Source organism: Gadus chalcogrammus, chromosome 12 (genome assembly GCF_026213295.1).
Source record: "Gadus chalcogrammus isolate NIFS_2021 chromosome 12, NIFS_Gcha_1.0, whole genome shotgun sequence".
Classification (NCBI taxonomy): Eukaryota; Metazoa; Chordata; class Actinopteri; order Gadiformes; family Gadidae; genus Gadus; species Gadus chalcogrammus.
This window is the reverse complement of record NC_079423.1, coordinates 16,916,473-16,944,403: the sequence shown is the minus strand read 5'-3', so window position 1 is coordinate 16,944,403 and position 27,931 is coordinate 16,916,473. Positions and strand designations below refer to the sequence as shown.

The following is a 27,931-nucleotide window of genomic DNA, read 5'->3' as shown; positions in this document are numbered from 1 at the left end:
TGAAGAGCTGATCTCAGCAACCCTTTATGCCATCTATAAATAGCACTCAGAGTCAGCTATGTTCACACCCCCACCTCCTCTGAACTGCCCCACCACTGAGACAGTAGGGCAAGCAGAGAATGATGATGATGAAGGGGTTATTGACTGTTGGGATCTGATTGTATCGGTGATATTTAAGGGGGACGGGGCCAAAGAGGATGGCTCTTGGCTATGAACGGACTTCATGGCTCCCAGGAGCTTTGAGGGAAAACTATGATCGTAACTTCATCCGTAGTGTGACCTTTCACCTTGCGTCATTCAGCAAAACCCTTTGTTCACACACTAGTAGCCTAACAAGGGAGATCCAGAGTTGGATTTTCAAATATGTAATTCGAAATATACAGGTTTTTTATTTATACATATTTTATATTTTTTAACAAATATCTTTGCAAAAATAAAAGAATGCAAAACAATTAAGACCTATAACATATCTTAAGGGCTTGAATCAAATCTTTATCTTGATAACTGTAGCCTATTAGGAATTGGACCTGAAGAGCTTTGAAATGCATGAATACTAAATTCATATGAATACAATTTTAGGTATTTGAACAAAACTTAAATGCATAATCCAAATACTATTTTCACCGAGTCTCAATCCTCAGCGGTAATGAACCAACCTTGACCTGGAGCAGATGTTGTCTTCAGGGAGTTAAAGTCTCCTGGTATTCCCTTGTGCGGACTTCAATAAACTCCCTCTCAGAGTTAATACCGGCAGAAACAAACAAATCAGTAATCCCCCCAGGCTGATCCCATCTCCAAACCCCTATCCGTGCATCACCTAGTGTCCTGGAGCGAGCCGTCAAAGTTTTAAGTTTCTCCTAAATAAAAGAACATAGCCTGGTGGTTGTTGGTGTTCTAGTTCCCCCCAACACTGATGCAGCCTGTTGCGCTTTCTCTTTTTTTCTTTTTTTGTTTCCCCCCTTTGCGTTTGTGGAGCCCGCTGGCAAACAGCTGACATATCTGTCCTCAAAGCCGAGCCTCCAAAATAGCCTTGTGTCATGATGCTCTCCGACATAGCCCGGGCCGAACGCAGACGTCTCCCATCGTCCGCCCTGCCATCCACACACGGCAAAATAACACTTATGGTTTGATCAGGGTTTCTACTTCATTAAAGAATCCTGGGTCCGTCCTGTGAAGCTGCTCTGCCAGAGCAGGATATCAACAGCCAGGGTTAAGGGGCTTAACTTCACACCCCTGCTAACTATCTACGCACCACGCAGTACTGCAAGTCCCATCGGATAATAGTGTCCACCAAATGGCATATATATATATATATATATATAGTGTAGATTCTAAGTCTGAGTCACTTGTGAATCCCCACCCCAATCTTGGCTTTGTGTTGTCGTACTTTGCGTCGGCTAGTGTTTTGTCCGACGGTCAATTAACTTAAAATGTTGTGGTCAAAAAATGGACCCTCAACATTCATCTTCAGCAGATGGTGTACGATTGTTTCTTGATTGTTTTGTGTTGTTTATATTTTGCAGAAAGATGGACTACAAAAGTGCTACCCACTGTGAGATCATTTTAACGGTAACACTTTAAATTAATTAACCATTATTTAACATTCGTTATTGCAGTAATGAACATCGGCTACCGTTAATCAACAGTTTAAATACAGCGGCGCTGAGAGCTGGCATGGGACAGACTCTCCAGAGTCCAGATGTGCTCTATGTTGCAGCGCTGGCTGTGGTTCCTCGGTTCCTCATCTGGTCTTCATGCTCAGCGTTGGATCAGAACCATAAAACACCCCAACTCTCCTCGGAGAGTTCCCCACCAACGCTACGGTTGAAAGGTCATCAGAGATTAAGCATGTGGGACCCATCGCCCCGGAGCCCCTTGTACATACGTCAACCAATGCAAATTGCACTTCGCCTCCTCCTCCGCGACGCTCGCACACATGTTCTTCTGCAGAGATCGGCGCTCCATCTGGCCGCCCTGGTGGGGGCTGGAGCTCACAGCGCTGAGGCTGCTGATACAGCCCCTCTCTGGGGCAGGAGAACATGGGGTCTGGCCCCTTCGTCCGCTCTCTGAACAAATTATGTAAAATACATGTAAAATAGGGGGGGGATCTGTGGTTTCACACGATGGAAACCATCAGCAGAAACACTGGGAGACCAGCTGTGGTTTGTGTTGAATCTGCATAAACGGGGCGGATGGTACCGCCCACTTGTGACGCCGAGGGAAAACGTTGAGATGGTGCAGATGTTCCACCAAGTTGCTGTTGCTGTTGTTGGATCCGTTTTGTAGGGGCTTCCCCTGGTCTGGTCCACGAGGATGGACAAAGCCCCCCCCCCCACCCCCCCCCACCCCCACCATCCACTTCCCCGGCAGCATTGTCTGGCTCGGGGCTTGACGGACAGCGCCATGTGCCGCGGAGCCCTGCTAAGCCCGGTGAAACTCTAGCGACCAGATAATCTCGATGCCATGTCACCCTCTCGGGAAAATAACTCATAACATCTGAGACCGGAATAGTTCTGGCGTCCAGAACCGAAGCGTCGTGCAGAGGTCTAACGTGTTTCTTTGAAGAAGAAGGGTTGTGTTTTCCCCTTCACCCCCCCCCCCCCCCCTTCTATATTGATTGAATCACTTCACAGATATGAAAGATCGTCTCAAGGTCGAGTATTTGGAGTGCATGCACACCACGGAAAAATGTATCTTTCATCTGAAGAAGCAGAATCGAATGACTTTTAAATTGTTTCCTTCCTTCTCATTGGAAGCCGTTGGTCCCAGGAGTTAATTCAGCAGAACTCCAGACGACAAACGGTCCGAAGATCAAAGGGAGATCTTAAGATCCAGTGGTACGAGACGTTAGGGGGAGAGGGAGCTGACGGTGTGTCCTCTCAGAGGTGTAAGGAGGCTATAATTAGCGCCGCGCTAAATGGAACTGTGGCAATGCGAGGATGTGATGAGACCCCAGAACGTCCCATTGGACAGCTGAACTCTCTCCAGCTCTAAGCCTTCTGGGGTCCGTCGCATGGAGGCCGCATCCGGGGGGTCATGTTTCCTCCCATGGCCCAGGAGCCGTTCACCTGAGAAGCCCCAGCTCGACACACCGGTGCAGTCACACCTGCGTGCCTTCTTCACAAAGTGGCTGGTCGACGGATTACGGGGAACAAAGGGGGGGGGGGGGTCACAGCGGGGGCAGTGGAGCCCAGCCAACACAGCCCGCCCGCCCGCACGCACAGGGCGTCTACCCCGGGTTTGGCTGGGGTAGACGGAGCAGACGCGATTAAAATCAAACCATCCACTAACCACTTTAGACTTCAGCGCTGGATACGGAGATTACGCACCAAGAAAGGCTGAAGGAAGAAAAAACACTTGTTGAGCCGTGGTACTTTTCGCGAGGCGCTGTTGGGAGGGTCCATCATCACAGTGTTGTTATCTGTATTGGGAATGCTCCAAATACCGGGCTAGGCCCCCGTCAGACAGAGCCCGTCTCAGCAGCTGGTGTGATGGTTTTCAGCGGGGGGGGGGGGGGGGAGGCGTTTTACTCCCTGCTTTGGACCTGAGGAGCACCGCACGTTTTTGGCGGAGGTTCCAAACGCCTCAAACCTAAACTCAGATCAGAGTTGTTGTGACACCTCCGTGTCGAACCTGCCCCGCCGGTTGTCCGATCGGTGGAATTCAATGATGTCAAATGATGTCATATTTCAGACTCGTTTAGATTCACTCGATGGTCACGTGACTGCGATGACAGTATTTTTGAATAGACACTTTCCCGTCTGAGGTGGGAACATGGTGGCATTCCGACTGGGGCTTTAAGTGCAAGGCTGGGAATGTTTTCACCCGTAGCAGACACAAAGCAGTTTAGTGCCCTGTTGTTTAACCTGCTGTTGATTTCATCTCCTCAAAAGTCATGCTCTCCGGTGGTCTGAAAGCCCCTCATCAAAGCTCACTGCTAATCTAATTTACTGCGGTTACACACCAAACAAACAACAACAAAAAACTGAAATTTTTGCCAATTAATTTTTATGGGCTCTTCCAGAAATCAAAAGCATGAACTTGACCTTTTATTTCGTGGGGCGGTGCCATAGTGAACGAGTACTTCTTATTTCTTTGCCTTCTTCTTGCCGTCCTTCTTCTTGGGTGCCTCCTCTTCCTCCTTTCCTGTCGCGGCCTTCAGGCGCTGCTTCCCCAGTGGAGTCTTCGCATACCAGTTCTAGGAACCAACACAACATGAGAAACAGCTTTGGATCCTGTTCTAGGAACCAACACAACGTCAGAAACAGCTTTTAATCCAGTTCTAGGAACCAACACATTATCGGAAACAGCTTTGAATCCGATTCTAAGAACTAACTCAACATCAGAAGCAGCTTCACAACATTTATAGGAACCAACACAATGTCAGAAACCGCTTTTAATCCAGATCTAGGAACCAACACAACATCAGAAACCGCTTTGAATCCAGTTCCTGGAACCAACCCAACATCAGAAACTTCTTCTAATACATTACTAAGAACTGACACAACATCAGAAATATTTTCACACCAGTTCGAGGATTCAACATATCCAAAACAGCTTCACACCAGTTTCTGGAACCAGAAACAGCTTCACACCATTGCTAGGACACCAACACACCAGAAGCAGGTTCACACCAGTTTCTGGAACCAACACCACATCAGAAACAGATCCACCACTGTAGGAACCAACCCCACCTCAGAAACAGCTTCACACCAGTTTGAGGAACCAACAGGTTCATTCTCACCCAACCACCAACAAAAGACCCGACTGCAATCCAAACACAGTAACCAAAACTCAGATTTAGCGTCGGAACCAAAACGTAAAGTCCCCGAGACTTGGGCCCAATCCCATTTCTACCCCTAACCCCTTCCCCTTACCCCTCCCCCTTTTTTTGAAGGGGTAAGGGGAAGGGGTAAGGCCCAATCCCATTTCTACCCCTTCCCCTTACCCCTCCCCCTTGTTTTGAAGGGGTAAGGGGAAGGCGGAAGGGGTAGAAATGGGATTGGGCCTGAGGCCCAATCCTATTTCTACCCCTTACGCCTTCCCCTCCCCCTTGTTTTGAAGGGGTAAGGTCTCACTTTGAGGGCCTCCTCCTCGTCCTGGAACACGGGGTCGAACTTGGCCAGCGGCGGGACGAACTCGGCGGCGCTCAGGGGTCGGGCGGCCTGCTGGAGGAGGCGGCGCTCCGTCAGCACGCCGCCGATCACCCGCACCATGTGACCCGGGGTGTAGCCGTCCGAGATCTTGGCCAGGGAGCTGAGGTCCAGTGCCGGGGTCAACTCCCCGCCCCGCTTCCTGATGAGCTGCTTCCACAGCACTGCCAAGGGGTCAAGGGGTCACAGGTCATGTCGATAAATGGTAAGTGGACTGCATTTATAAAGTGCTTTTCTAACCAGTGGCCACTCACAGCGCTTCACAATATCGAATACATTCACCCATTCATACAACAATGGCCACCATGCAAAGCGACAGCCGGCTCGTCAGGAGCAGTCAGGGAGAGGTGTCTTGCTCAAGGACACCTCGACACTCAGCTAGGAGGAGCCGGGGATCGAACCAGCAACCCTCCGGTTACCAGCCAACCCGCTCTACTTCCTATGCCGCATGTCGTCGCCCGGGTAAGCGGTGGAACGCCGGTGCGTCTTCGTACCGTATCTTGCGCTGTAGTCCGGTCGGGGAATCAGGATGATTTTGTCGTACACTTTGCACAGCGTCTTGATGTCTGCGCTCCCAGGGTCCCTTGTTGTTCCGACGACAACGATGCGGTCTTCTCCACTGACGGATTTCAGAGCCTTCGGGAGGTCCTTCTTCAGCCGCTTCGGATCTGACTGGGAGCACCAGAGAGAGAGAAGGTGGTATGAATGACCTCAATTTAACTGGTTAAAAGGCAGGGCATGGCAAGGTGCTCAGATGGCTCCTGGATACCTCCTTCTCTTCCTTTGGGACTTTTTTGTAGAACATCTTCTCTGCATCTCCGACCCATATAACCGAAGGCTGCATCAATCTGGCCACCTGTAGTGAATGAAGGTCATGTTGAGAGAGCTCTACTGTTCCATCTGTAGTGAATAACGGTCATGTTGAGAGAGCTCTATTGTTCCATTGTTTTCAGACCAGATAAAGTGATTCAGTCTCTTTCTTTGTGCTCCTCCAACAGCGCTGTGCAATAATTGGCAGCGGTTGAGCGAGAAGATCGTGTTTACATCTCAGTTGAGGTCTTTTCGGTGAAAGCTGGCGCATTACCTTGAAGACCAGGCGGAGCATCAAGGCTCTTCAGGGTGGAACCTGGTGCAATACCTTGAAGACCGTGTAGCATCACGGCCATACCACTCTTACCTTGAAGACCGTGTAGAGCATCACAGCCATACCACTCTTACCTTGAAGACCGTGTGGATCATCACGGCCATACCACTCTTACCTTGAAGACCATATGGATCATCATGGCCAGACCGCTCTTGCCCGGGTACTTCTCGGCAGTGTTGAGCGGGGACAGGTCAAACAGCGTGGCCCCGGCCTCTTGGCAGATGGCGTGAACCAACATCTTCTTCCCCACGCCCGCCGGCCCCACCAGCAGGATGGCCTTTATCAGCGGGGACTTCTCGTGGACGACCTTAGAACCTGTCCATGGAACGCAGAACATGGTCAGACTTTTCTACCCAGTGGCCCCTCAAAGCACTCTACGATAGTGCCTAACATTCACCCATTCATGGACACATTCACAGACCGGCGGGCGGCGGCGGAGTCAGCCACGCAGGGCGACAGCCCCGTCAGGAGCACTCAGGGTGGGGCGTTTCGCTCAGGGACACTTCGACACTCGTTCAGCTAGGTGGAGCCGGGGATCGAACTAGCAACCTTCCGGTCACCAGTCAACCTGCTCTACCTCCTGAGTCTCATGCCAACCCTACATAGCGCATACATCGAGGGCTTTCAGAACGTTCTCTTCTTAGCCCCGGGCTACGGTCGATGCTAGCAGACTTAAAAATAACGTTGAGGACATGTCAATTCAAGTTATTTTTTTTAAAACAAAGCTGCATTTTCTATATGCCGCAGGAGCAGTTAAATGGGGTTGTATGTTTCAAAATACCACAAATAAGACGTTGCGTGATATAAGCCGAATCTTATTATGCATCTATGCCCACAGCCGAAATACTTGAATGTACTGCCCAATGCGTGTGTGAAAGCGTAAGGAAATTGTTTTAAATAGTACAATATTCCTTAGGCGCTGCGTTCATGTGATGGTTGAGAAACCGTCCGTGAGTAATCGAAGTAATGCCGATTAAAGCTTTAGTAAAACCTCCAACTTTTTGACAGATTTAGAAAACAAGGCATCTTTTATTTTGCAAGCAATTAATTTAGACGCAGAGGCTTTGAATTATAGTTGAGAGCACATTGTGGAAAAACCGTCTCCATTGTTTTGGAGTCTGTGAGGAAGTGATGCCAATGTTTACTTCTTCACAAGGTGATCTTTTCACTCGCAAAAACTAAGAGTACGCTGCAGCGAAAGTCACGGTTCGGAAAATCGGGGTGCATGCGGGCGGCGGTAAAGTTTTCAGAAAACAGGGCGCTGAGGCCCTCAGAAGTCCCAGACTCAGCGGGCATCAGGAGGCTGACTGGCACGCAGCTGAGATCACGACCTTGATTACAGACGCCCCCCCCCCCCCCCGGCACTTTCTGACACATTTAAAGAACAAGGAGTCTTTTGTATCGCAAGCAAACCGTTTAGACACAGAGGCTTTGAATTATCGTTCATGCACTGAGAACCATATTGTGGAGAACTTCCTTGTTTCCTGGGCGGTCATCAAGCGATGCCAGTGTTTTTTTCCTCACCGGGCTGTCTGGTACCTCTGATGTAAACGAACGCATTAGGCGCCCAAATCGCGATTTTATTATTATTATTATTTATTTTTTTATAGGAGACACGGTCACATGACCTCACAGTTACAGACTCAGTGGCAGGCAGGCTAGCCCCCCCACCGAGACCCTCGCTCGGAGAAGCCCTGCGGCCCTCTCTCCCCAGCCCCCGGGGGGGCCCCCGGCCGGCCCCTCACCTAGAGGCAACACCCCATACAGCGCCAGGACTTGACGCACATCGGAGAGCGAAGGCATAGGCTCGATGTCGTTCTGCCGTAGAGTGGTCCCGAGGTAGCTGTAGTCGCCTGGGGTTAGGGGGGGGCAAACAAGCACAACACTTGTTGCTCCAGCCTATAACTCAGAGAGCATTTCAATCAAAGTGAAATTGATTTATCTTAAATAACCCTAGAATGAAGGGTGGCGTAACAGCCGGATTTCATGCCAAGGCACAGACAAGGGTAGTATTTCTCCACAAATAAACAAACACAGTTTCCTCCAATCTTTACAGATTCTTGGTCTGCACCGATGTAGGTGGCAGATGATGGGTTTTTGACACTTGGCCGAAGCAGCTGGAACACTAATGAAATTACCTTGGAAATCCTGCAGCCTCACATCATCCGCCTGTCTCAGCAAGCCTTGTTCCACCAGCTCCCGATGCAGAGACTCAAAGGTCCTAACACATGTGAGGAAGAGCATTTATAGGGTCTTTGGAGCGCTATAAAAACGCTATAAAAACCCAGGGAGGAGACGGCTGACCGCAGACGATGAGGAGTCCTCCAGCCCCCATCGTAGTCACCACGCCTCACCTGTCGGACGTCAGATCTTTCTCCTTCTTTTTCTTCTTCCCGCTCTTTGATGCCTTCTTTTTCTGGAGACCAAATCAAACCAATTACAAACCCCGCCGAAGCATGACAGAACACAGCGCTTGTCGTTCCTTACTTTGACGCTGGCCTTTGTCTTGCCCCCCTTGTCTTTGTCCACCGTGAGCTTCCAGCTCGCTAGCTCCTGCCTCATCAGCTCGTCCACCTGAGACCAGTAGAGAGGAAGGTGACGTCCATGCACGATACCATACCGTCCACAGTGTTACTCGCGGCCCGTCGGGTGTGTACTGTGACCTGCAGGCGGATCTCCGCCTCGATCAGGGGCCTCTTGTCCTCTTTGATCAGCTCCACCTCGTGTCTCTGAGTGAAGTTCTCAGACTCCCCGCGGTTCCGCCAAACGTCTGCCACACAACAAATACTGCCGTCAGGTCGCCTTCTGATCACGTGTCGTTTGTTGTGAGTGGCTGTACCCCACCACCCCATCTCCTCCCTAACTCTCCCAAGAAGACCCTCTTACGCACTTGTTGTATGTTCCTCATCCTTGCACTTAATGTACACACATATTGTGTGTTGTATGTGCGGCACTTATTGTATGTTTGTACTTCCTGGCACTTAATGTGTGTTGTACGTCCTGGCACTTAAGAAAAGTACTTGGCATCGGGTAGCATCCTATCCTAGCTCTCCTTGTCATATACTGGGAATGGGTTAACCTAGCGATCTTTAATGTACCGATAGCGATATGTTGTTTATTTTTCTTATTGTACGTCTGTGGAGGTGGGGCGGCGTCTGGCCTGCAGGGGGAGTATGGAGCACACTGACTCTTCTGAACCCGTTACAAAGTCGCTTTGGATAAAAACGCCTGCTGAATGCCCTAATTTTAATGTCAATAGATCATAATGACATTGGTTTTGATACGCTTTAGATTAATCAATCCAGTTTCTTGTTTTGTGACTTCTAGCTTGACGTCAGCGCAGTGTAACATCATTAGGTTTGGTTGAAGCCAGAAGAGGACTGTACCTCCGTAGATCTTGTTGCTCGCCGCTAGGTCGCTGAGGAACGCAGAGGGTAACATCTTTAGACCGGCCTCTTCTTCCTGGGGGAAGACGAGATCTCCTTTACATCATATCGACATCTCTGCCTTTCTCCTTCATCTCAGGTGTCCCTCCTGAGAATGAACCAAGGTTCAGCGTCACTGTGATCACTCCGGGAGTTGTCTACATGTTCTAACAGTGGCCTTGTTTCTTGAGTCTCAGCTATAAGAAGAATTTGAGATTTATTTTATTTTTACAAAAGGGACAAAATGTATTGATTTTTTTTTTTACAAATTAAAATGTATATATACAGGATTATAGCCATGGGCTAATTTCAATCCTTAGTCCCTGACTGGAAGATGGTCCCTAAATAAATTAAAAAAAAACATAATATACAGAGACACACACACAGAGTAAAACATCATAATACACATAATACACATAATAGACAGGGTTAACAGATCAGCGGCAGTGGACAAATTATAAATTATCCCAGTTTGTGACCACATGTTTGATTTTCCAGAAGCCATTTTTTGTGCCATGTTGCCATGAGCCATGAGCCATGTTGTGCAAGCTCTCAAGAGTCTCAATACGACACAAACCACGGGATGCACTGCCTCAATTATGTCCCAGTTTATCACAAACAAATCTCAGTGCCACTTCCACATAATCTCATATTATGTGTAAAGGGTAATATATGGTGGCTTGATGTACATTTATTTACATCAAGTATGCACCAATTTATTGAACCTTTGGTTAATGTAGCACAGAATTCACGTTATTTAATGTAGGTTCCGATTTCCAACCCCATTGAGGACATGTTTGAAAAGACTTGTGTGTGTTTGGGAAATGAGCTGCAGACATTATACCAGGAATGGAGGTCATTTCAAGGAAAACTACTTTGCCTGATGCATGCTTAAGGGCCAGTACAATTGTGTGGCAGAGTGTTGCAAGAGAGGCACAAGATGAAGTCATGTACCATCTGTTAGTATCTTGGAACAAAGTAAAACATGCATTACAAATTAATTTAATTAATGTAATTAAATTAAAAAGTGCCCAGTTGGCCCAGTTCCTCAGGAGTGAAGGCTTTGGTGTGAGACCATTCCTCTCAACCTGTGAAATGTGACAAGTACCTCCTCATCCCCCTTTCCCTTGTCCTTCTTTGTCTTCTCCTCTTTCTCATCCTTTTCCTTTGGCTTCTTGTTCACCTCCTCCTCTTCCTTCGCAGCAATTTCCTCCAGTAGCTGAAACAAAAGGCGAATCATCTCCCCTGAATAAAGTCGTTATCCTATCTGTTATCATCTCTCTACGGAACCGGGATGGAGCGGACGATCTCACCTGTTGAGGCGTCTTCTCAGCGAAGATCAGAGTGGAGCCTCCCTCCTCCTCGTCTGGGTAGTCTGGGAAAGACCCGGTCGCGTCGCTGGAACGAGACGAGGTCAGAACAAAACATTGAGGCCCATCTCCTCGGCAGTCTCTCCCGTTACTCTCTGATGCCCTGACCGATCGTACCGGCACTCGAAGAACCACTGGCGGATCTGCGTCTTGTTCTTCTCCTTCATGTCGGGCCCCTCTGCCTCTCGCAGTTCGTCTGTGACCGTGACGATGGAGTCCTGGTAGTCCCTCTCGTGCTCCTCCTGTTTCCCCCGCCTGCTGGCTTCGTTCCTCTGGGCGGCGGCGATCGCAGCGCCCGGCCTCCAGCGGTCTGGCTCCATGACCTCCGGGGGCACGGGGAACCAGGGCCGGTTAGACGGGCCGCATCACATTATATTGACATTACATTCAGGGCATTAGGCAGACGCTTTTATCAAAAGCGTAGTAAAGTACAGTTGTCCGAAGGAAGAGAAACAGCAATATATCGCTGTCGGTACAGTAAGACAGTAAGATGTTCATAGAATCGCTAAGTTAACCCATTCTCCGTATGGAACAAAGATAGCTAGGATAAGAGGCTACACAATGCTGGTTACTATTTTTTAAATGCAAGGACGTACAACATACAATAAGTGCGTGCATTAAATGACATAATGTTCTGGCTGAGCCAGAGCTTCAGCACATGGCTCAAACAACAGTCCACAAGAAGGCTTTGGAAACTGTTGGATAGAAGCTGTGTGCACTTGTTAGGTTAAGGACATGCAGACACCAAACAAGGGATTCACAGATGGTTGTTGTATTCCTGTTAACTGTTTGACTTGGAGCTCTGCTCAGTGTAAAGTATTGCTCATCCTAAACAGTCCCTGACTTGTTGACTTACCATTCCCAGAAAGATTAGCTCCTGCTCCCGCATTATCTTGGTCCTCTCTCTCTGTGCGTGCCCTCTCCACATCTGTAACAAGTTCAAACATCACACAGGCGTCATCATCGTTACGCTTTATCTGTCGGCAGGAATCGCTCTGATCCAATGGTTTTCAGATACACATGGAGCAGGTCGGGTTTAGGCAGGCGTTAGAACCAAGGACCCAGTAAATGGTCAATTAGTTTATACTTCATTTATACAGCGGTTCTCTAACCGGTGGCCAGTCAAAGCGCTTTACAATATTGCCTCACATTCACCCATTCATGCACACATTCACACACCGGCGGCGGTGTCTACCATTCAAGGCGACAGCCAGCTCGTCGGGTGCGGTCAGGGTGAGGTGTCTTGCTCAGGGACACCACGACACTAGGAGGAGCCGGGGGTTCGAACTAGCAACCTTCCGGGTACCAGATGGCTTGGAGTCCTACACTCTAATGAATGGATGGATGGATGGATGGATGGATGGATGGATGGATGGATGGATGGTACGGCACCTTCTGGATGCAGAGGGCAGCGGCGTGGGGGTCGTCGGCCCTCTGGTCCGGGGCCACACTCTGCCTCCTCTTGGCCCTCTGGATGTCCCTCATGAAGCGGGCCCGGAGCCTGCCCTGCCGCGCACGCTCAGCCACCTGCAGGGTCCTGATGGCCTCCTCCACGCTCAAGGCCTGGGAGAGGGGGGGCTTGGGGGGGTGGGAGGAGGATGGCGGCGGTGGTGGTGGTGGTGGTGGTGGTGGTGGTGGTGATGATGAAGAGGAGGAGGAAGATGATGATTCATGAATATATGGTGTATTACCATACTATCTATCTATCTATCTATCTATCTATCTATCTATCTATCTATCTATCTATCTATCTATCTATCTATCTATCTATCTATCTATCTATCTATCTATCTATCTATCCAGACAGACAGACAGACAGACAGACAGACAGACAGACAGACAGACAGACAGACAGACAGGCAGACACACAGACACACAGACACACAGACACAGATATAATATAATATAAATTTACAGCGACACTTAAAGAAGTTACATTCACCCTAAAAACTTCTCAGGGAGAGTTGCCTCATAAAATATATTTGGATGATCGATTCAGCATTAGTCAATGGCCGAGTGGGAGGAAATGAACGAATAACAAATTCAAAGGAAGATAAAGCGCCTGCATTCCTGAGTGGCCCCCCCCCCGCCGAGTCCCTCCCTCACTCTAAGGTTCTCCGGGACCTCCATGGTGCTCGTGATGTCTGACAGCATCTTGCGTCGCTCCTCCAGCTCCTTGGCTCGCTCGCTGAGGAAGAACCTCGGGATGGGGATCTCAATGTCGGCCTGCAGAGGAGTCATCATGAGATCACCGTCAGAAGACAGATCTGCTCTGTTGGCCCGCCGGGCTCCACCGCCACGCACGCACGCACGCACGCACAGACACACACACACACACACAAGGAACAAAATGCCTGTTCTCCCACTCAGAGCCCACTATCAGCACTTGGGAGAACCATATCCTATGTTATCCTACGAAGGATAGGATAACACTTAATCAATCCCAGGAGCCAAATTGTTAACACACAGAAACGGCCGGAAACCAAACAATGCAAGCCAAGGTTCTGGGCAATTTAACTCACGATAAGATAACAATATCTTCACGCAAACCTCTTATTATGAACATGTGGACATACATCTGGCTAATAGGGCTGAGTCACAGAATCAAATACATTCTATTCTAATTAACCGTCTCCGGATGTGGCGGCCAATCAAACGGCTCCGCTCACCGGCGTGAGCTTGAGGTCCTGCAGCACGTCGTCCATGTAGTGGTACTCGGAGAACTCCTTCTCCACCATCTCGTTCTTCAGCTCCACCACGCGCCCCATCACCCCGTCGAGCACCCCCCGGATCAGCCTCCTCTTCTGGGGCTGCAGCACCTGGTCGTACGCCTCCGCCAGGTGCCGGAGCACGCGGACGTAGCGCACGTACAGCGTGATGAGCCGCTGGAAGAACACCACCCGGTCCTTCTCCGGGCGGGTGGGCTGCGGCGGAAGCTCCTCCGCCAGCAGGCTGCTGAGCTCTACCTGGGCGTCGGCCCACAGCTTGTTGTAGGTGCTGTTGGCGGGGCAGGACAGAGGGGGGGGGGGGGGGGTTAGTGTCTCGGGTTCAAATCTCCTTACTGCAACATACAGTCGGGCAGATGGTTGGGCGTTGATACGATTATGACACATGGGGGGGGGGGGGGGGGGGGAGGGGTGGGGAGATGACTTAATTGTTATGGTTAAGAGAATCATGAATTAACTGAATATTATTTCCCCTTTGCAACCCCCTTTTTTCGTCTCTTTAATGCCAGGGAACCTGAAATTGTGTGTGTTTTAAACGTCTATTTGTAATAGTAAGCAATAGTAAGTTATAGTCTTTTTGTAAAAACATGTTTTTGCGATACTATTTACTTTTCATAGTGTAACAGGGGGTGGACTTACACTCAAATAACATGCAATGCATGGATGAGCCCGAATGGGACTGAGTGAATGTCAGTCAAAGTTGTGTAGGTTTCACGCAGTTAGCCGCTAGCATTGAGCTATACGTTTGGTATTATGCCAAAGTGTGCCGTAACGTTACCTGTGTGACATGTCTCTGCGATGACAGCGTTTCAGTGTGTTTTCACCACGGTTTCACATTGGATTTCAGGGTCTGTTCGGTCCACGGTCCGAGTGGGAAGCCATCGCTTGGTCTGTCTCTATGGCAACCATGAACCGGATATAGCTGACGTCGCTCATTACCTTATATGCATATATCCTCTACGTTTGACTGAGTTGTTGTTGTTATTCAGATGATAAAATGGTAATTATTAAATAGTTATAATCCAAGTCTATTCTAAGGGATTTCGTGAAACGTATAAAACAGGAAATCTAAAACGAAATATTTTTCAAATGCAGCACCGTGGGCCGCCAATAGGTGACGCCAAACCTCTAGTCTGCAGCCGTCATCATTAATCCACTGAGAGAGTTGGTCAAACTCAGAGCGTGCAGCCTATATAAAACCTAGACGGTTATCATCTTCAAAAAATGACGATCATAACCATGCACTCGAGGAAAAGACCGGCAGCCCCTGTGCTGTAACTTTTTTGGCAGGAAAACAATCCGAGCCGACTAACTTTGACGTCGTGGGGCGCCGTTGGTGTTAATCTGCATGAGTATTCCGCTCATAAAATTCACAGTCTGATTCTGGTGGAAGGGCGATGGAGCAAGGCGGTCTCTCTCTGTGTTCCAGCCAGGCATTGACGTTTTAAATAGGCCCGGCTGACAGGTCCACCATAAGCCGGTGTAGGGTCAGGCGTGCGTGCACCTCCATCCAGTCACCTCAGCCGCAACTTTGGAAACTACCTACTTTTCTTTTCGTATTTTTTTGTTTTTTTACACCCCTAGCCTATGTCTTATTTCGGTTTCGTAGTTTTAATATTTCTGCCTAATTCGCCCTGGGACTTGGAGTGCGTCGGGCGCATGGCACCGTGAGCGACCACCACACGGAGGGATTGAACCCAAGATGTCAACATTGCCATACCACCCACTCAAAATCGATTCTATTCCATTCAAGAAGCTCTCTCATCGTATAAAGCGGGACGCATGACTTCGAGACGGTCGTGATCGAGAACTGCTGTTTGTTCTTTTTATAGTCTGGAACCGGAGAAAAGAGGAAAGCCTGGGGATATTTTTGCAACAGGAAAAACAAGACGAAATCCTGCAAAAGAAGAAAGTGTCGTTCGCTCCTTAACTTGTAAGTTTAGACCGTGGATAGTTGGAAAGTTTTATTTTCATTTTCTGCAATTTGCTGCCATGCAAATTCTACTGAGGCTCCACTTCTCTTTAGATCCCACATATGATGCGCGCACACACGCACACGCAGACACAAAGACACGCCCGCACACGCACACGCACACACACACACCTGTCGGACCTGGAACTAAAACATTCATCCCCCACTATACTTAATTAGCCAACAGAGTTTTACTTTTATTGACTCCACTAAGGCAATTATTTCCTAAATTATCCCAGCAACAAACACATCGGACTACTTCAATAAGAAAAGGCTTTTTATTGCAGTTTCTTAATTGAACATCTCGCCTCTCTGCTGTCCACAGAGAGAGTGGAGCCATGCAGGTGGAGAAGAAATGCCACATCCTGCTGGCCATCGTCGTTCTCCTCATCACCTCGGACCAGTGCACCGACAGCCGGGAGGCCCGCTCCAGCGACCGAGGCACACTGTTGGACCTTATCCTGCAGGTCATGAGAGACAGCCAGCAGCGGGACAAGCAGGTCTCCCGGCGGCACAACAGCGGGTTGTTCACCGCAGCAACGCAGGACTTAAAGTTGCCCTCCTCTCGCGAAAAGCCTTTGTATGTCTCTAGACTGGACCACAGCAGACCCGTAGGTAAGCTGATGAGATTTATTATCAGGAACACACGATGATGAAAACGTAATCCTAATTTTCACAGCGAGGAGACATCTGTCACGGGGTGGTGCACCGGGCTAAGGAAACGTTTCACACAGTGAGACAGCGTGGAGATCAGTCGAAGTGGTCGTCAAGTTTGAAAAATGATACTCTCTTCTGTTGCTTCTGCCGCCCCACTATAAGTGTTTATGAACCGGAGGGGGTGAAGTCATGCAATAAACCCTCGGCATTAATTGAATGAATCAGAGGTAATTCCAATTTGCACCAATTTATTGGATCCCAGCTATTTGACTTAAGCAGAGATTAGGGCAGAATCCCTCCAGTACAAGACGTGGAGCTCTGCTGGTTTCCCGAGGAGGTTACTGTTACTGCCTTCGTGTGCGTTTGAAGTCTCCGCCGGTGGAGAGAGAGGGATTACTGTAAATGTGTCTTCAATCCCTCATGAAACACATGCAACCTGCTGAAGCCTAATCATCTCACATCCTTCACATTCTTTCTGAAGGCCGTGGATGGTTCCTTTTAGAACAATAACATTATAGGATAAGCCTAATTAATTGCAATACAGTACCCAAAATGACCACCTGTTAGAAATACATGTATCATCGTTACTTCCTCCTGTGGTTATTGAACTGCCTGGCCAATTATTTGACCCTTAACCCTAACCAGTTACATGCATTATAAATGTTAAGAACAGGCTGACGCAGGTGGTTATGTATATCACACAGTACGTACTTATGTGAGTTCACTGTAACAAGGCCCATGTAAGGTGGAACCCCCAAACGGTTGAAATGGCACCATTTTGAACGGTCGCTATATCAGTAACATATTACATTATTGTACACATTCTCATCTGACCTCCTTCTTCAAGTCACCACCCCCTTCACTGTAATGTAGGGTGGAACCATCAAACTGTGGAAATGGCACCTTGTTGGATGGTGGTATATCAGTAACACATCCCATTATCGTATACATTCTCATCCGTCATCTTACGTCAAGTCAACACCACCTTCTGCCTCAGGGTGTCGGTCAGGCAGCTTGAATGAGCCTCCATCTCAGACCAGTGGCTAAAGGGAATTCCCCTTTTGAGGGCATGAAATGCAGCGCTCTTGGCATGCGGTGTCTGTCTGATCGGCTTTCGCCGATCGCACGCTTCATGTAGCGATGGCGGGACGGTGCGCATGCATCACCAGGCAGACTCCCAGTTTTTCCCGGGCCTCCACGGGCCCTTTTGATGCGCCCTGCCAGCCGGCCACTCCAGAGTCTTCTCTCTCTCTCTCTCTCCATCACATTCTGCGTTGTGAAATGTTGGCCTCCCTGATCATTAGCAAATGTCTCTTTGAGATGCGTTGTGCAAAAAACTTGACTATTTTGTTGCGTTTCACGAGAGAACGATTACACTGACTGATCTCGACCAATCGCACCGAACTGTTGATGTCCGGCCATGAAACGGCCATGTGGCGGCATTAAATTACCCCATCATTCGCTTCGCTCTGAGACCTCACCAACAATGGTCCTAACTAGCACAAGGTTTTGCAGACGTAATATTCCTCTAAACCTCTGTGGTAATCGTCTTACAACATGCAATAAACGGTACGTCTGGACTGGGACATTCTTCCCGTGGCGGTGAGAAAGTGCATGTGTGCGTCGACGGAGACTCCTCCGCCCATATCTGAGGGCCTGTGTCATGCTAGCTTGTTAACTGATGCCATGGACTTATTCTGATGACATTGATCGGCATTACAACCGCCAAGAATAATCTCTTTAGCCTGTTAGCCTCCCCCAGAGAGTTCACATACCTCCACGTTCCCTTCATTCAGACAATGAACGTGTGATGGCTGTTATTTAAACTGTGTGTTGTGGCTACGTGTTGTTGGCACATCGCAAGGAATGATTTAGAACTTAGCTTCTGCCGTAGTAAAGCGATGCACCCTGCTGTGATGTTTTCCTTGTGTAATAGTTTGTGATGTGGTTTTATATTTAGCTCAAAGTGCGAATCGATTTAAAAAGCCGGCTTGCTTTTGTTTTGTCTTGCAGAAATAGCACCTAGAGAGTTAAATCTGAAGGACAAATTCATTCAGCATTTCACAGGTAAGAAAACCACAACAAAACAACCATCATGAGTGCCACTTTTGTTTCATCTTATTGCAATATTAACCCTTAGCCCCAGCTTAGTTCATCAAACATGTTAAAGTAGTGTGGCAAGGAGAGCTAGCTGTAATAATCCCTTAATTTCCCCGACCCCCACAAAGTATTCGCCCCTTTTTGGAAAGTAGTCTACTGTAAGGGTCAGATGTTAAGGCTAGGCTTAAACTATAAAGAGAGAAGCAGACGCCCACGATGGCTGCAGCGCCCCGGAGTTCCCATGTCCCGGCCCACGGGCTTTGGCGAGCAGGGAAGTCGGGCACATGGTCAGGCCGGGCGGAGAGCCTGGCCCCGGAGGCTAAGCTGATTATTCGTCTCAGGGCCCAGCGCGAGCAGACTACACTATTGGTGTGAAAATCTAGAAACTGGCTCCTTAGGGCCACACTGTTTAAGAGGCGATCGCCATTGCACCCAAACCCTCTTTGCGGCAGCAAGGCCGGAGCTTATGCTGGCCTGCTGACCGGCCACTTGACCCCGCAAGCACCGGTACACCCAGGGGTCAACCAGTGTGGGGGGGGGGGGGTTCATAGGAAAACAATTGCAGCCTGTTTATAAAAATAAACATCGTTCATCTGATGTGTTGCCTGATGAGAATCTTTTTTTTTTAAGCAGGACCGGTCAAGTTCTCATCGGAATGCAGAACAAATTTTCATAGACTTTATCACAATACGCGGGACTGTTCGAGACCAGCATGTAAGTACACCTTCCTACTGTCGTGTCTCGCGCCCTGAACGCTGTTGTTGTGTTCGTCTGGGTATCCGTGTGTTTGTCTGTGGAGAGTGTCCGTGCGTTGGTCTGTGGAGAGCTGTTGGTGTGACTGTGGATGAGGGGGGTTTTGATATGAGTAGGGTGTTTTGTCGGCCCTCTCTGCCCTTGAGTGTATATGCTGGCCCTACCCGGCTCATCTACGGGGGTAATGACATTTGACACTGTTGTAGTTCAACCTGCCTCCACCTTACTTTCCTCACTCCATGTTATTTGGGATTCGATATGATTTAGTTTCAGTTTCTCATAATTCCATAACTTAATGTATTTTGCACGTGTACATTTAAAAACATGGTCAATACTGAATTGGTTGGCTTTTCAAATGTTTTTATTGATAATATTCAATGATCAAGACAGGTCAAATTCAAAAGCCTAGTTCATTTGATCTTAAAGCCCTTAAGTCTCAAAGGGATTTACAAGCCGTATATTTACGACCTCCCGGGTAGGGGATGTCATAAAAGAGAAGCGCACTACAAAACAGGCTTGCTTCAATGAACTGGATTAGAGACGATGAGAAATGGAGCAGAGCTATTGGACTGGGTCCATTTCGTCAATTTCTTCTGCATAGCCAAAGGAGTTGGAGTTCCTTCCTGCGGACCGCGTCAAATCAGGGTTAGACCTTAATTTGCCCCTCACAGGTTAGGTTGCCCCACAGTTTAGGGTGCCTTACACTGAATGATAAACCGTCCAAGCTCTGTCTGACCTTCACCTCTCAGTGTCTCAGACAGGGTTTCCCCAACCGAGGTTCACACAACAACCTGTTGAACTATACACGCACATGTTGTACCGACTTTCTTCTACATTGTCCGATTTAAAATCTGTTCTCTCAAAGATCTTACGACATAGAGACTGTTTGAGATATTTACCAGATCACACTGACCATAAACAACTGATAGCTTTTTATTCAACACATAAAAGGTGCCTTTTTTAACAAGGCACCCCTAATTGGAAAACCCATTAAAATATACGATTTCAAACAGACTTATTTATCCAATGTTTAGCACATTGAAGAGATCCGGGAAAGCCGTTGTGCACACGGGGAATCGTATCACACACGATACTCCTTACGTTGGCTTCTATCTGCTGTGAAATCAGGCAAAGGCAAAACATGTCTTCAGCCGAGAGGCTACGTTAAGTCACACCTCATCTCCCAGCATCGGTGGGAGGCCGTTCTTCTGGGTCCGACGCCAGCAGAGAGATCAGAGAGGAACGTGTGCCAACCCCTGTTTCTTTATCTCCTCCACTGGTCTCCGGGGCCCGACTGTCACTCTGCCTGCCAGGGCCGGATGATGAGTCCAAATGAACATCCGATTCGTGCTCGCTCTTTTGTTGGAATGGAACGATCGGGAGGGGTAATTTTGAGGAACAATCATTTTTCCTTGGGTCAAGACCCCAACCCCTTTGGATTTCCCGGTTGTGCACGCGATCACGTATCGATTGTTTACTCTCTACTTCACACAAATATACTCCCCCCCCTCCGGCAAAGAAGATGAGGCCTCATGCATATATTGTAAACATCCAGCTGTTTCTGCAAAGATGATCCGTTTTGCTTTAAATTGTGATGCAATGACATACCATAACCAAGTGCCAATAACAGTGTTTTTGTCTTATCTTTCAGACTACAAAAGATGTGCAAGATTGCTAACGCGGCTAGCAATGAGCCCACTGTGCACTCAATCATAGACATTGCATGTAAGTATGGCGTTCGACAGCCAGACCTGGCACTGATACCCCTGCTGGCCCGCGGACAACTTGTTCCCAGCTCCACAAAACTTACATTTCAAGGCATTTATTTTTTGTTGCAACATATTGCATTTGGATCTGGGTTCGGCATCAAAGCTGTGTTATGTTGCTTTTAAGTCCGATGCCGACAAATACGAAAGGGGAAAAGCCCATCCCATAATAATTGTACTAATAATATGAAACATGTGTTCACGTATCAGCTTTAAGTAAATCAGTAAAAAGAAATATACAGTTCACTGAAGGTCATAGGTCAGTTGCGTGTAAATAATGTGTGACTGTGTTTGCCATAGAAGACAGCGTTCTACATTACTACACATTACAGCCAGGGAAGTCATGTAACGCAGCCAGTGATTCAAGGGCTGCTCTACCCACACACACACACACACACACACACACACACACACACACACACACACACACACACACACACACACACACACACACACACACACACACACACACACACACACACACACACACACACACACACACACGACAGTGGAAACCAGGCTGGTCACTGCCAGATTGTAATTTTCTCATGGCCGGTTGTCCGAGTACAGAAGGTGCTAACACATTGATGGCCCCATTAAATCTGATTCTTTTATCAGCAGTTTAGTCTGAAGTGAGCACGTCACGTCAGACGTGAGCGAGAGCCACATCATCGCTGGCGATGGCTGAAACACCAGGAACAGCCCTCTTTGTGAAGGGTAATAGATCTAAAATAATACACAAATCTCAGATATTGGGTAAAAACCAACACGTCGGACTCAGGCGTAGCCTCAGGATTATTAGCCTTACGGACACAAAGTCCAGAGCGATGAAGACATGCGTACGCTCAGTTCACAGCTTACTCTCCCGGGGGAGAGCGTGCGATCGGTCCGTTCAGAGCTCGGCGACAGGAAGAGTGTGGAGAGGAGACGCCCGACCACACTGGCGTCGGGGTTAATCGCCCTTTGTTCACGTGATCCTGGATGACGCGCCTGGTGTCAGAGACCCCCACTCTACGAGAGAATGGACTCAATTAGCGGCTGATGGATTGTCACAGAGGGAGGAAGTGGCGGGGAAAGCGACCGCATATGCGCTGGAGGTGTATTCCTTTATTTGGAAAGGGCGGCCGCAGTTATTCAGTGGCGCAAGTGAATCAGATAATGCCATCATCTCCTGAGTTACGGGCCGTAGTGGGCGCAGGAAGGAATTAAGTGATTCGTTATTTGAGTCATGCTGATTATTCCTAAATGAACCATTGTTAATGTTAAAAAGGCCTAGTGAGGTCAGACCATGTCAATCTCTTCTGTGTCCGTCTCAGGAGCTACACACAGCCAGTGGGGCGCCTTGTGTAGAAATGTCTTCCTTTTAGGACTTCATTTGAACCAGGGCCAATAGTCAGCCATAGAAGACCACGTTCTGCGTTGAAGTCCGCCCAGTTATAGCAAGGGATTGTCATGGGAGGCAGCCATTGACAAGAGTTACTCTCATATACACACGGATCACACGCACACACGCACACTTGTTTTTAGGACTTCATTTGAACCAAAACCCACTAAAGCGCGGTATTCTTTTGTTTCTGATACAGGTTCATCGTTTATGAAAGAGGGATACTGGGTTGCCGAGGAAGTGCCTTCGAAACCACCAGTCATATGAACTATGTTTTATTTCATAGCAGCGTCATATGAACTTCGTTTAATTTGATAGTATTTCTATTTTTATTTGCGTGGATAATGAACGAATGATGACATTGTTTGTTAATTTTGGATAGATTTGTTTTTTTTTATGTATCTTGTATATGAATGAACCATGTAATTCTCAAGAGACAATATATTATTAAATATACCTATTTATTTATACGGTATGTATATAATTATTTACAATCATTCCGAAATGTAATGAGTTTGTTCCGATGTGTTACTCTTGTTTTTTTTGGTACGTGTAATTCCTACTGCCGTGTCTCTCCCCCCCCCCCCCCCCCCTCCCCGTGACTGTGTGTGACGTTGTGTTACGCCCCCACCCTGTGAGGTCGCCATCGCCCGTGTAACGTTGGATTTGGCACTTGAATGATTCCTGTCATTGACAATGAGAACATATCGAATGAGTTAAAATGGCGGCAATGCACTGCCGCCGTAAAATAAAGAATATTGAAGCACATGCAATTTCTGCAATTATTGTAACGTGACTTACGCGGATGCCGGGCGAGACGATTATGGAAGAAGGATGGCTCATCATAGCTGCAAACACAATTCATAAACACAGCGCAGGGAATCGGGTGACAGGAACAAAACTATACATAGCCTAATAATAATAATAATAAAATTGACCTTGGATCTAAAATTAATTTAAAACAATATTACGCACGGTGCCATTTCAAATATCACAACGTCTATGCATCTGTCGGGGCTGATAATTCACATCTCCAAATTGTTCCGAGTGATGATCTACCAAAACTTCTGGTGCTCTGACTCCCTCCATAATGAGGGGTCCCTGTTCGGTGGAGACTGAGCAGATCCGGTCTGGACTTCATAAGTCCAGACTTTGGTCCAGCAACGCCGTCCAAGATTTGTGCTCTGGTGCGGGTCTCAGAGGACGACCGCGCACAGAGTTCAGAGCGCTCGCAGGCTGTTGGGAAACAGCTTCGCAGGCAACGCAGCGCTAAAAGGGCTGGACTTTGGATGGCTCCGTTGTTCTGAGGCCAAAGCCCCGGGCAATTCATATTCTTATGTTGATTAGAACCACTGCTCTATTTATTTACTCATCCAAATAATGATTATTACTATTTAAATGCATGGCAGTTCTATTTTTTCCTCTTCCAACTCTGGCCTGTGGAATGGGTTAAATAATGCCTTTGAAATAGTTTGTTATGAGGCTGCTTTTGAAGGATTGTTGCAATGCAGGTCGTTTTCAGAGACTTCATACGACGCAATTAACTGAATCTGAATCACGGGACATGTACACAAACAGCTCATTTCCCGTCAAAAAGAGGCCTCCGCGAGTTTCCTATATTAATCAGGTTTTTGTTTTCTTGGATTCATTCGCTAATATCAGAAACCAGGAGACTATATCTCCGCTTTCTTATCAGCTTGGAATGTGCTCGGTCAGTGTCTATTTATTGTGCCAGATTATATTTGCTGAGAGACAACGGCAGGACTTCTAAGAGGAAGCGAGCCGTAATCCGCATTGTGATCATGTTGTGTATTATCTCATATTGGCTTACACTAACACATGCACCCGAGACATTAGTTACTTTAATTGACTATGTCTATGTTGAGGAAGGCTAAACAAATATGGACGCTGATACAAGCTGAGCTGTGGTAGGAAGGAAGCCAAGGAACACATAAATTAGTTCACAATCCCAGCATATGGAGCCTTCTACCGATGGGGTTTAATGAACAATGCCAATGGTCTTTAATGTTGGAAAACGCGCGCACACACACACACACACACACACACACACACACACACACACACACACACACACACACACACAATGAGGATGTTTGAATAGATGTACATCACACATACATACACACAAAGACATAGAGACACCCACGCAAACGCACACACACACGCACAAACAAGGTTGAGATTTTAATATATACATCACACACACACACGCACACGCACACGCACACGCACACACACGCACACGCACGCACGCTATATGGGCTCCGGAGAATACTTTTAACAGCACATTGACCATTAACATATCTAGTAAAAGTGAAGAATTGGCAGTCACATTTCAACAACTTGTAAATGTTACTTTTCAAAAAGTAAGCCTTCCATGTTGCATCATGTGTATATCTATCATCTGTGGGAGTGTGTAAGTTTGTGTGAGTGTGTGCTTATGTGTGCGCGCGTGTGTGTGTATGTCTGTGTGAGTGTGGGCTTGTGCGTGTGTGTGACTGCATGCGTGTGTGTGTGTGTGTGTGTGTGTGTGTGTGTGTGTGTGTGTGTGTGTGTGTGTGTGTGTGTGTGTGTGTGTGTGTGTGTGTGTGTGTGTGTGTGTGTGTTTAAGCGTGTGCGTGCGGCATACGCGTGCGCGTGAGTGCTTTTATGGGTGTGCATCATGCGTGTGTGGGCACATGCGTGTGCGCGTGTGCATGTGCGCGTGCACGCGCGCACGTGCCAGAGCCTAACCTCCTCCAGGACTCATTCCGGGCGCTCCCCCTCCATAAATTAGAACTAGGAGCAGAACATCCCCGGAAGAATCAACATCAAAAAGTCTCGGCCTGCATGGAAATATATGGTTCAGATTACTGCGAGCTTACCTTCCTGCTTCCAGGAATCCCTCGGTTACAGAGAAGTACAAAGATGACATCTCTAAATGTATATATTTATAAATAGATAAAGATGCACTGGTGTATGTCTTTTTAACAAAAAAGAAGATAAATAGGTTGACTGGGAGAAATGGTGCCTGGCTGGCGCGATGGTCTGATAACGGCCGCGGATCATTAAGGAAATCAACGAGGCTTGCACGTTTCGGGGCGGCGCCGTAAAGGGATTAGAGGGCTATAAATATGAAGCGCTTCTCACGGGGGACCGAGGCGGGGGGGGGGGGGGGGGTCCTCTGCCCCTCGCCGGCTGGCCCAGACCGGGGACACCACCCCCTAATCTGAGGAGGATATCACTTCTCTGAAGACGAACCGCGCAGATCAGGGGAAGAGACAGAAGCCGCGCCCCGGGACTCCGTGTGTGTGTGGGCGGAGTCTAACACAATTACATGAGACGGCCGGATCACCGGCCCCGGGCACCACGCCTCGGCCCCACCGGGAGAGGCCATGGTGGAGATGGATTAAGACAAAGCCCGGACATTTCCTCCGTGACAGGTCACATCCGGCTGGTCCAGAGGCTGAGGCCAAAGAGAGGCTGAGGCCACTGAGGGCTGATATGGTCCCACGTCACGCAACGCAAGGACCACGCAGACGCTTCGGCGCAGTCGCAAACCTGTTTTGGTTCTGCGTCAGGTTTTAGTGAGCGGACCAATCACAGCCCTTGTTGCTGCGTCGCTGCGTTTTTGGGAGGCGCACGTCAGGCCCTTGCGGTTGTCGCAAGGAGGGTCCACAAGGAAGTAATGGGTCCATAACCCCCTTGCGTTGCGTGAACGTGGGACCATAATCAGCCCTCAAGGCTGAGGCCCAAAGAGGCAGAGGCCAAAGAGGGGCTGATGCCGTAGAGGCAGAGGCCACTGAGAGAGGCTGCTGAGAGGCTGAGGCCGATGAGCGAAGCTGAGGCTTCAGAGAGGCTGAGGCCACTGAGAGGCTGAGGCCAAAGAGAGGCTGAGGCCACTGAGAGGCTGAGGCCGTAGAGAGGCAGAGGCCACTGAGAGAGGCTGCTGAGAGGCTGAGGCCAAAGAGAGGCTGAGGCCACTGAGAGGCTGAGGCCAAAGAGAGGCTGAGGCCACTGAGAGGCTGAGGCCAAAGAGAGGCTGAGGCCACTGAGAGGCTGAGGCCAAAGAGAGGCTGCGGCAAAAGAGGCAGAGGCCACAGAGAGAGGCAGAGGCTAAAGAGGCAGGGGCCAAAGAAAGGCTGAGAACGCAGAGAGAGGCTGAGGCGGCTCTGAGAGGCAGAGAGGCTGAGGCCGATGAGTGAGATTGAGACCACAGAGAGGCAGAGGCCGCTGAGATGCAGAGACTTGAACCCCCCCTCCCTAAACACAGCCAGCCCCTCATATGGTAGTTAGCCCAAATAGTTGAGGATCTGGCAAATGGCCCCAGAGGGAATGATAAAATATGTAATTCTAATATTAGTACGACATCAGAGACACGTCTCCCCGTCTTGTGATGGGGGGAGCAGACCTGAGGCCACGCAGACTCAAGGCATTCCAGTTGATGTTCTGGACGGTATCAGATCGGCCCCCGAGAAAACGTCTTGAAAAACAAAATAATAACGCGACAAATAAATGTCACACAATTACCCTCGGATTCCGCACGCTGTGAGGCCCGGGGAGCAAACGACAGCCGTCGTGACGTAGCCCTCACCTGCTGAGCCAATCGGATTCGACGCTGTCGCCTTCCGCCTCCTGTCAGCGCGTCCATCTTTATTTATAGGCGACGGCAGCGGCGGCGCTTTGATAGCTGCAGAATTACGGCATATCATTCCTCGTGTGATTAATTCAGAGTTATCACAGAACGCATAAATCACCGCGGTGAGTCACCGTTGACAGACACATCAGTATGATTTCCTCTGAGACGGTCGACAGATGTGGTGGAATCAATCCGCCGGCTCTCGGGTTTTCGAAAGCGAAACCAAAGCAAAGTGGAGCGAAATGAGGAAAACGGTGACGTAAGCACCGGAGACCGCTGTCGTCGTCTAACTGAAGCGTCTATACCTGTGGAGTCTACTACGGTGTGCTTCAGGCCCACCTAGCCTCCAGTGGACGGTTGCACCAACTGGTCTTAACTACGCCTGGTCTTAACTGCTAAGTAGGTCTTAGTTAAGACCAGGCTTACGCCCAGTTGGTGCAACCCAGCCCAGGAGTGACTCAACACTTCCACTATCTATGACCCACGAAGGAAGCACAGTAGTAGACCGAATTAGTAGTAGTAGTAGTAGTAGTATACTCAGTAGCCTAGTAGACTGTAGTGAATATGAGACAGTGCTTCCTTCATGGGTCATAGTGGAAGCATTGTCTCATATTTACTACCTGCATTTTCGGCAGATGCTTCCACCCAAAAGCCGCCCACAGGCTTCAAACACACGCCATTAAGCAACAGTGAGACATCACGGCCACCTGCTCATGGAGACCTTCAGGTAGGTTTAGGGACATGAGGGGAGGAAGCTATGGTAACCGACGATTCAAACATCTCCAGTCACTTGCTCCGCCATCCTCCAGCACACATACTGTCAGAGGGCGTAAGAAGGCACT

The 27,931-nt window shown here is 48.6% G+C and overlaps 3 protein-coding genes across 4 annotated transcripts in view; 1 reads left to right on the top strand and 2 right to left on the bottom strand.

Moving 5' to 3' along the window:
• The window catches only part of obscna (obscurin, cytoskeletal calmodulin and titin-interacting RhoGEF a), a 63,479-nt gene extending 62,230 nt beyond the window's left edge, over positions 1-1,249 (bottom strand). The window contains exon 1 of the mRNA XM_056604053.1: positions 657-1,249. The gene's annotated coding sequence lies outside the window, so the exon portion shown is untranslated. The remainder of the gene's footprint in view (positions 1-656) is intronic.
• A 2,751-nt stretch (positions 1,250-4,000) lies between these two features.
• Positions 4,001-14,683, bottom strand: zgc:153738 (uncharacterized protein LOC558115 homolog). Its single transcript, XM_056604041.1, has 19 exons — positions 14,597-14,683; positions 13,762-14,089; positions 13,199-13,318; positions 12,485-12,670; positions 11,949-12,020; positions 11,210-11,415; positions 11,036-11,120; positions 10,831-10,941; positions 9,684-9,759; positions 8,961-9,067; positions 8,785-8,871; positions 8,652-8,713; positions 8,436-8,518; positions 8,043-8,150; positions 6,413-6,612; positions 5,923-6,009; positions 5,648-5,825; positions 5,079-5,317; positions 4,001-4,198 (listed from the first exon to the last, which is right to left on the bottom strand). The coding sequence occupies exons 1-19, from the start codon at positions 14,605-14,607 to the stop codon at positions 4,088-4,090; spliced, it is 2,457 nt and encodes an 818-aa protein (XP_056460016.1). The 5' UTR covers positions 14,608-14,683; the 3' UTR covers positions 4,001-4,087.
• A 341-nt stretch (positions 14,684-15,024) lies between these two features.
• Positions 15,025-23,021, top strand: alkal1 (ALK and LTK ligand 1). Of its 2 annotated transcripts, none has more exons than XM_056604052.1 (6): positions 15,025-15,751; positions 16,116-16,405; positions 18,461-18,514; positions 19,181-19,261; positions 20,952-21,025; positions 22,650-23,021. In XM_056604052.1, the coding sequence occupies exons 2-5, from the start codon at positions 16,129-16,131 to the stop codon at positions 21,014-21,016; spliced, it is 477 nt and encodes a 158-aa protein (XP_056460027.1). In that variant the 5' UTR covers positions 15,025-15,751; positions 16,116-16,128; the 3' UTR covers positions 21,017-21,025; positions 22,650-23,021. The 2 variants fall into 2 exon arrangements, with proteins under 2 accessions (XP_056460027.1, XP_056460025.1); XM_056604050.1 differs by having other exon boundaries at positions 19,178-19,261.
• Positions 23,022-27,931: the final 4,910 nt, after the last annotated feature.

Coding starts and splice junctions, on each gene's coding strand:
- zgc:153738 (XM_056604041.1), bottom strand. Junction 8,519..8,651: donor AAAGATCTGACGTCCGACAG/GTGAGGCGTGGT, acceptor CACATGTGTTAG/GACCTTTGAGTCTCTGCATC. Junction 5,318..5,647: donor GGACTACAGCGCAAGATACG/GTACGAAGACGC, acceptor ACCCCTTGGCAG/TGCTGTGGAAGCAGCTCATC.
- alkal1 (XM_056604050.1), top strand. CDS start 16,129: ATGCAGGTGGAGAAGAAATGCCACATCCTGCTGGCCATCGTCGTTCTC. Junction 18,515..19,177: donor ATTCATTCAGCATTTCACAG/GTAAGAAAACCA, acceptor TTTTTTTTTAAG/CAGGACCGGTCAAGTTCTCA. Junction 19,262..20,951: donor GGACTGTTCGAGACCAGCAT/GTAAGTACACCT, acceptor CTTATCTTTCAG/ACTACAAAAGATGTGCAAGA.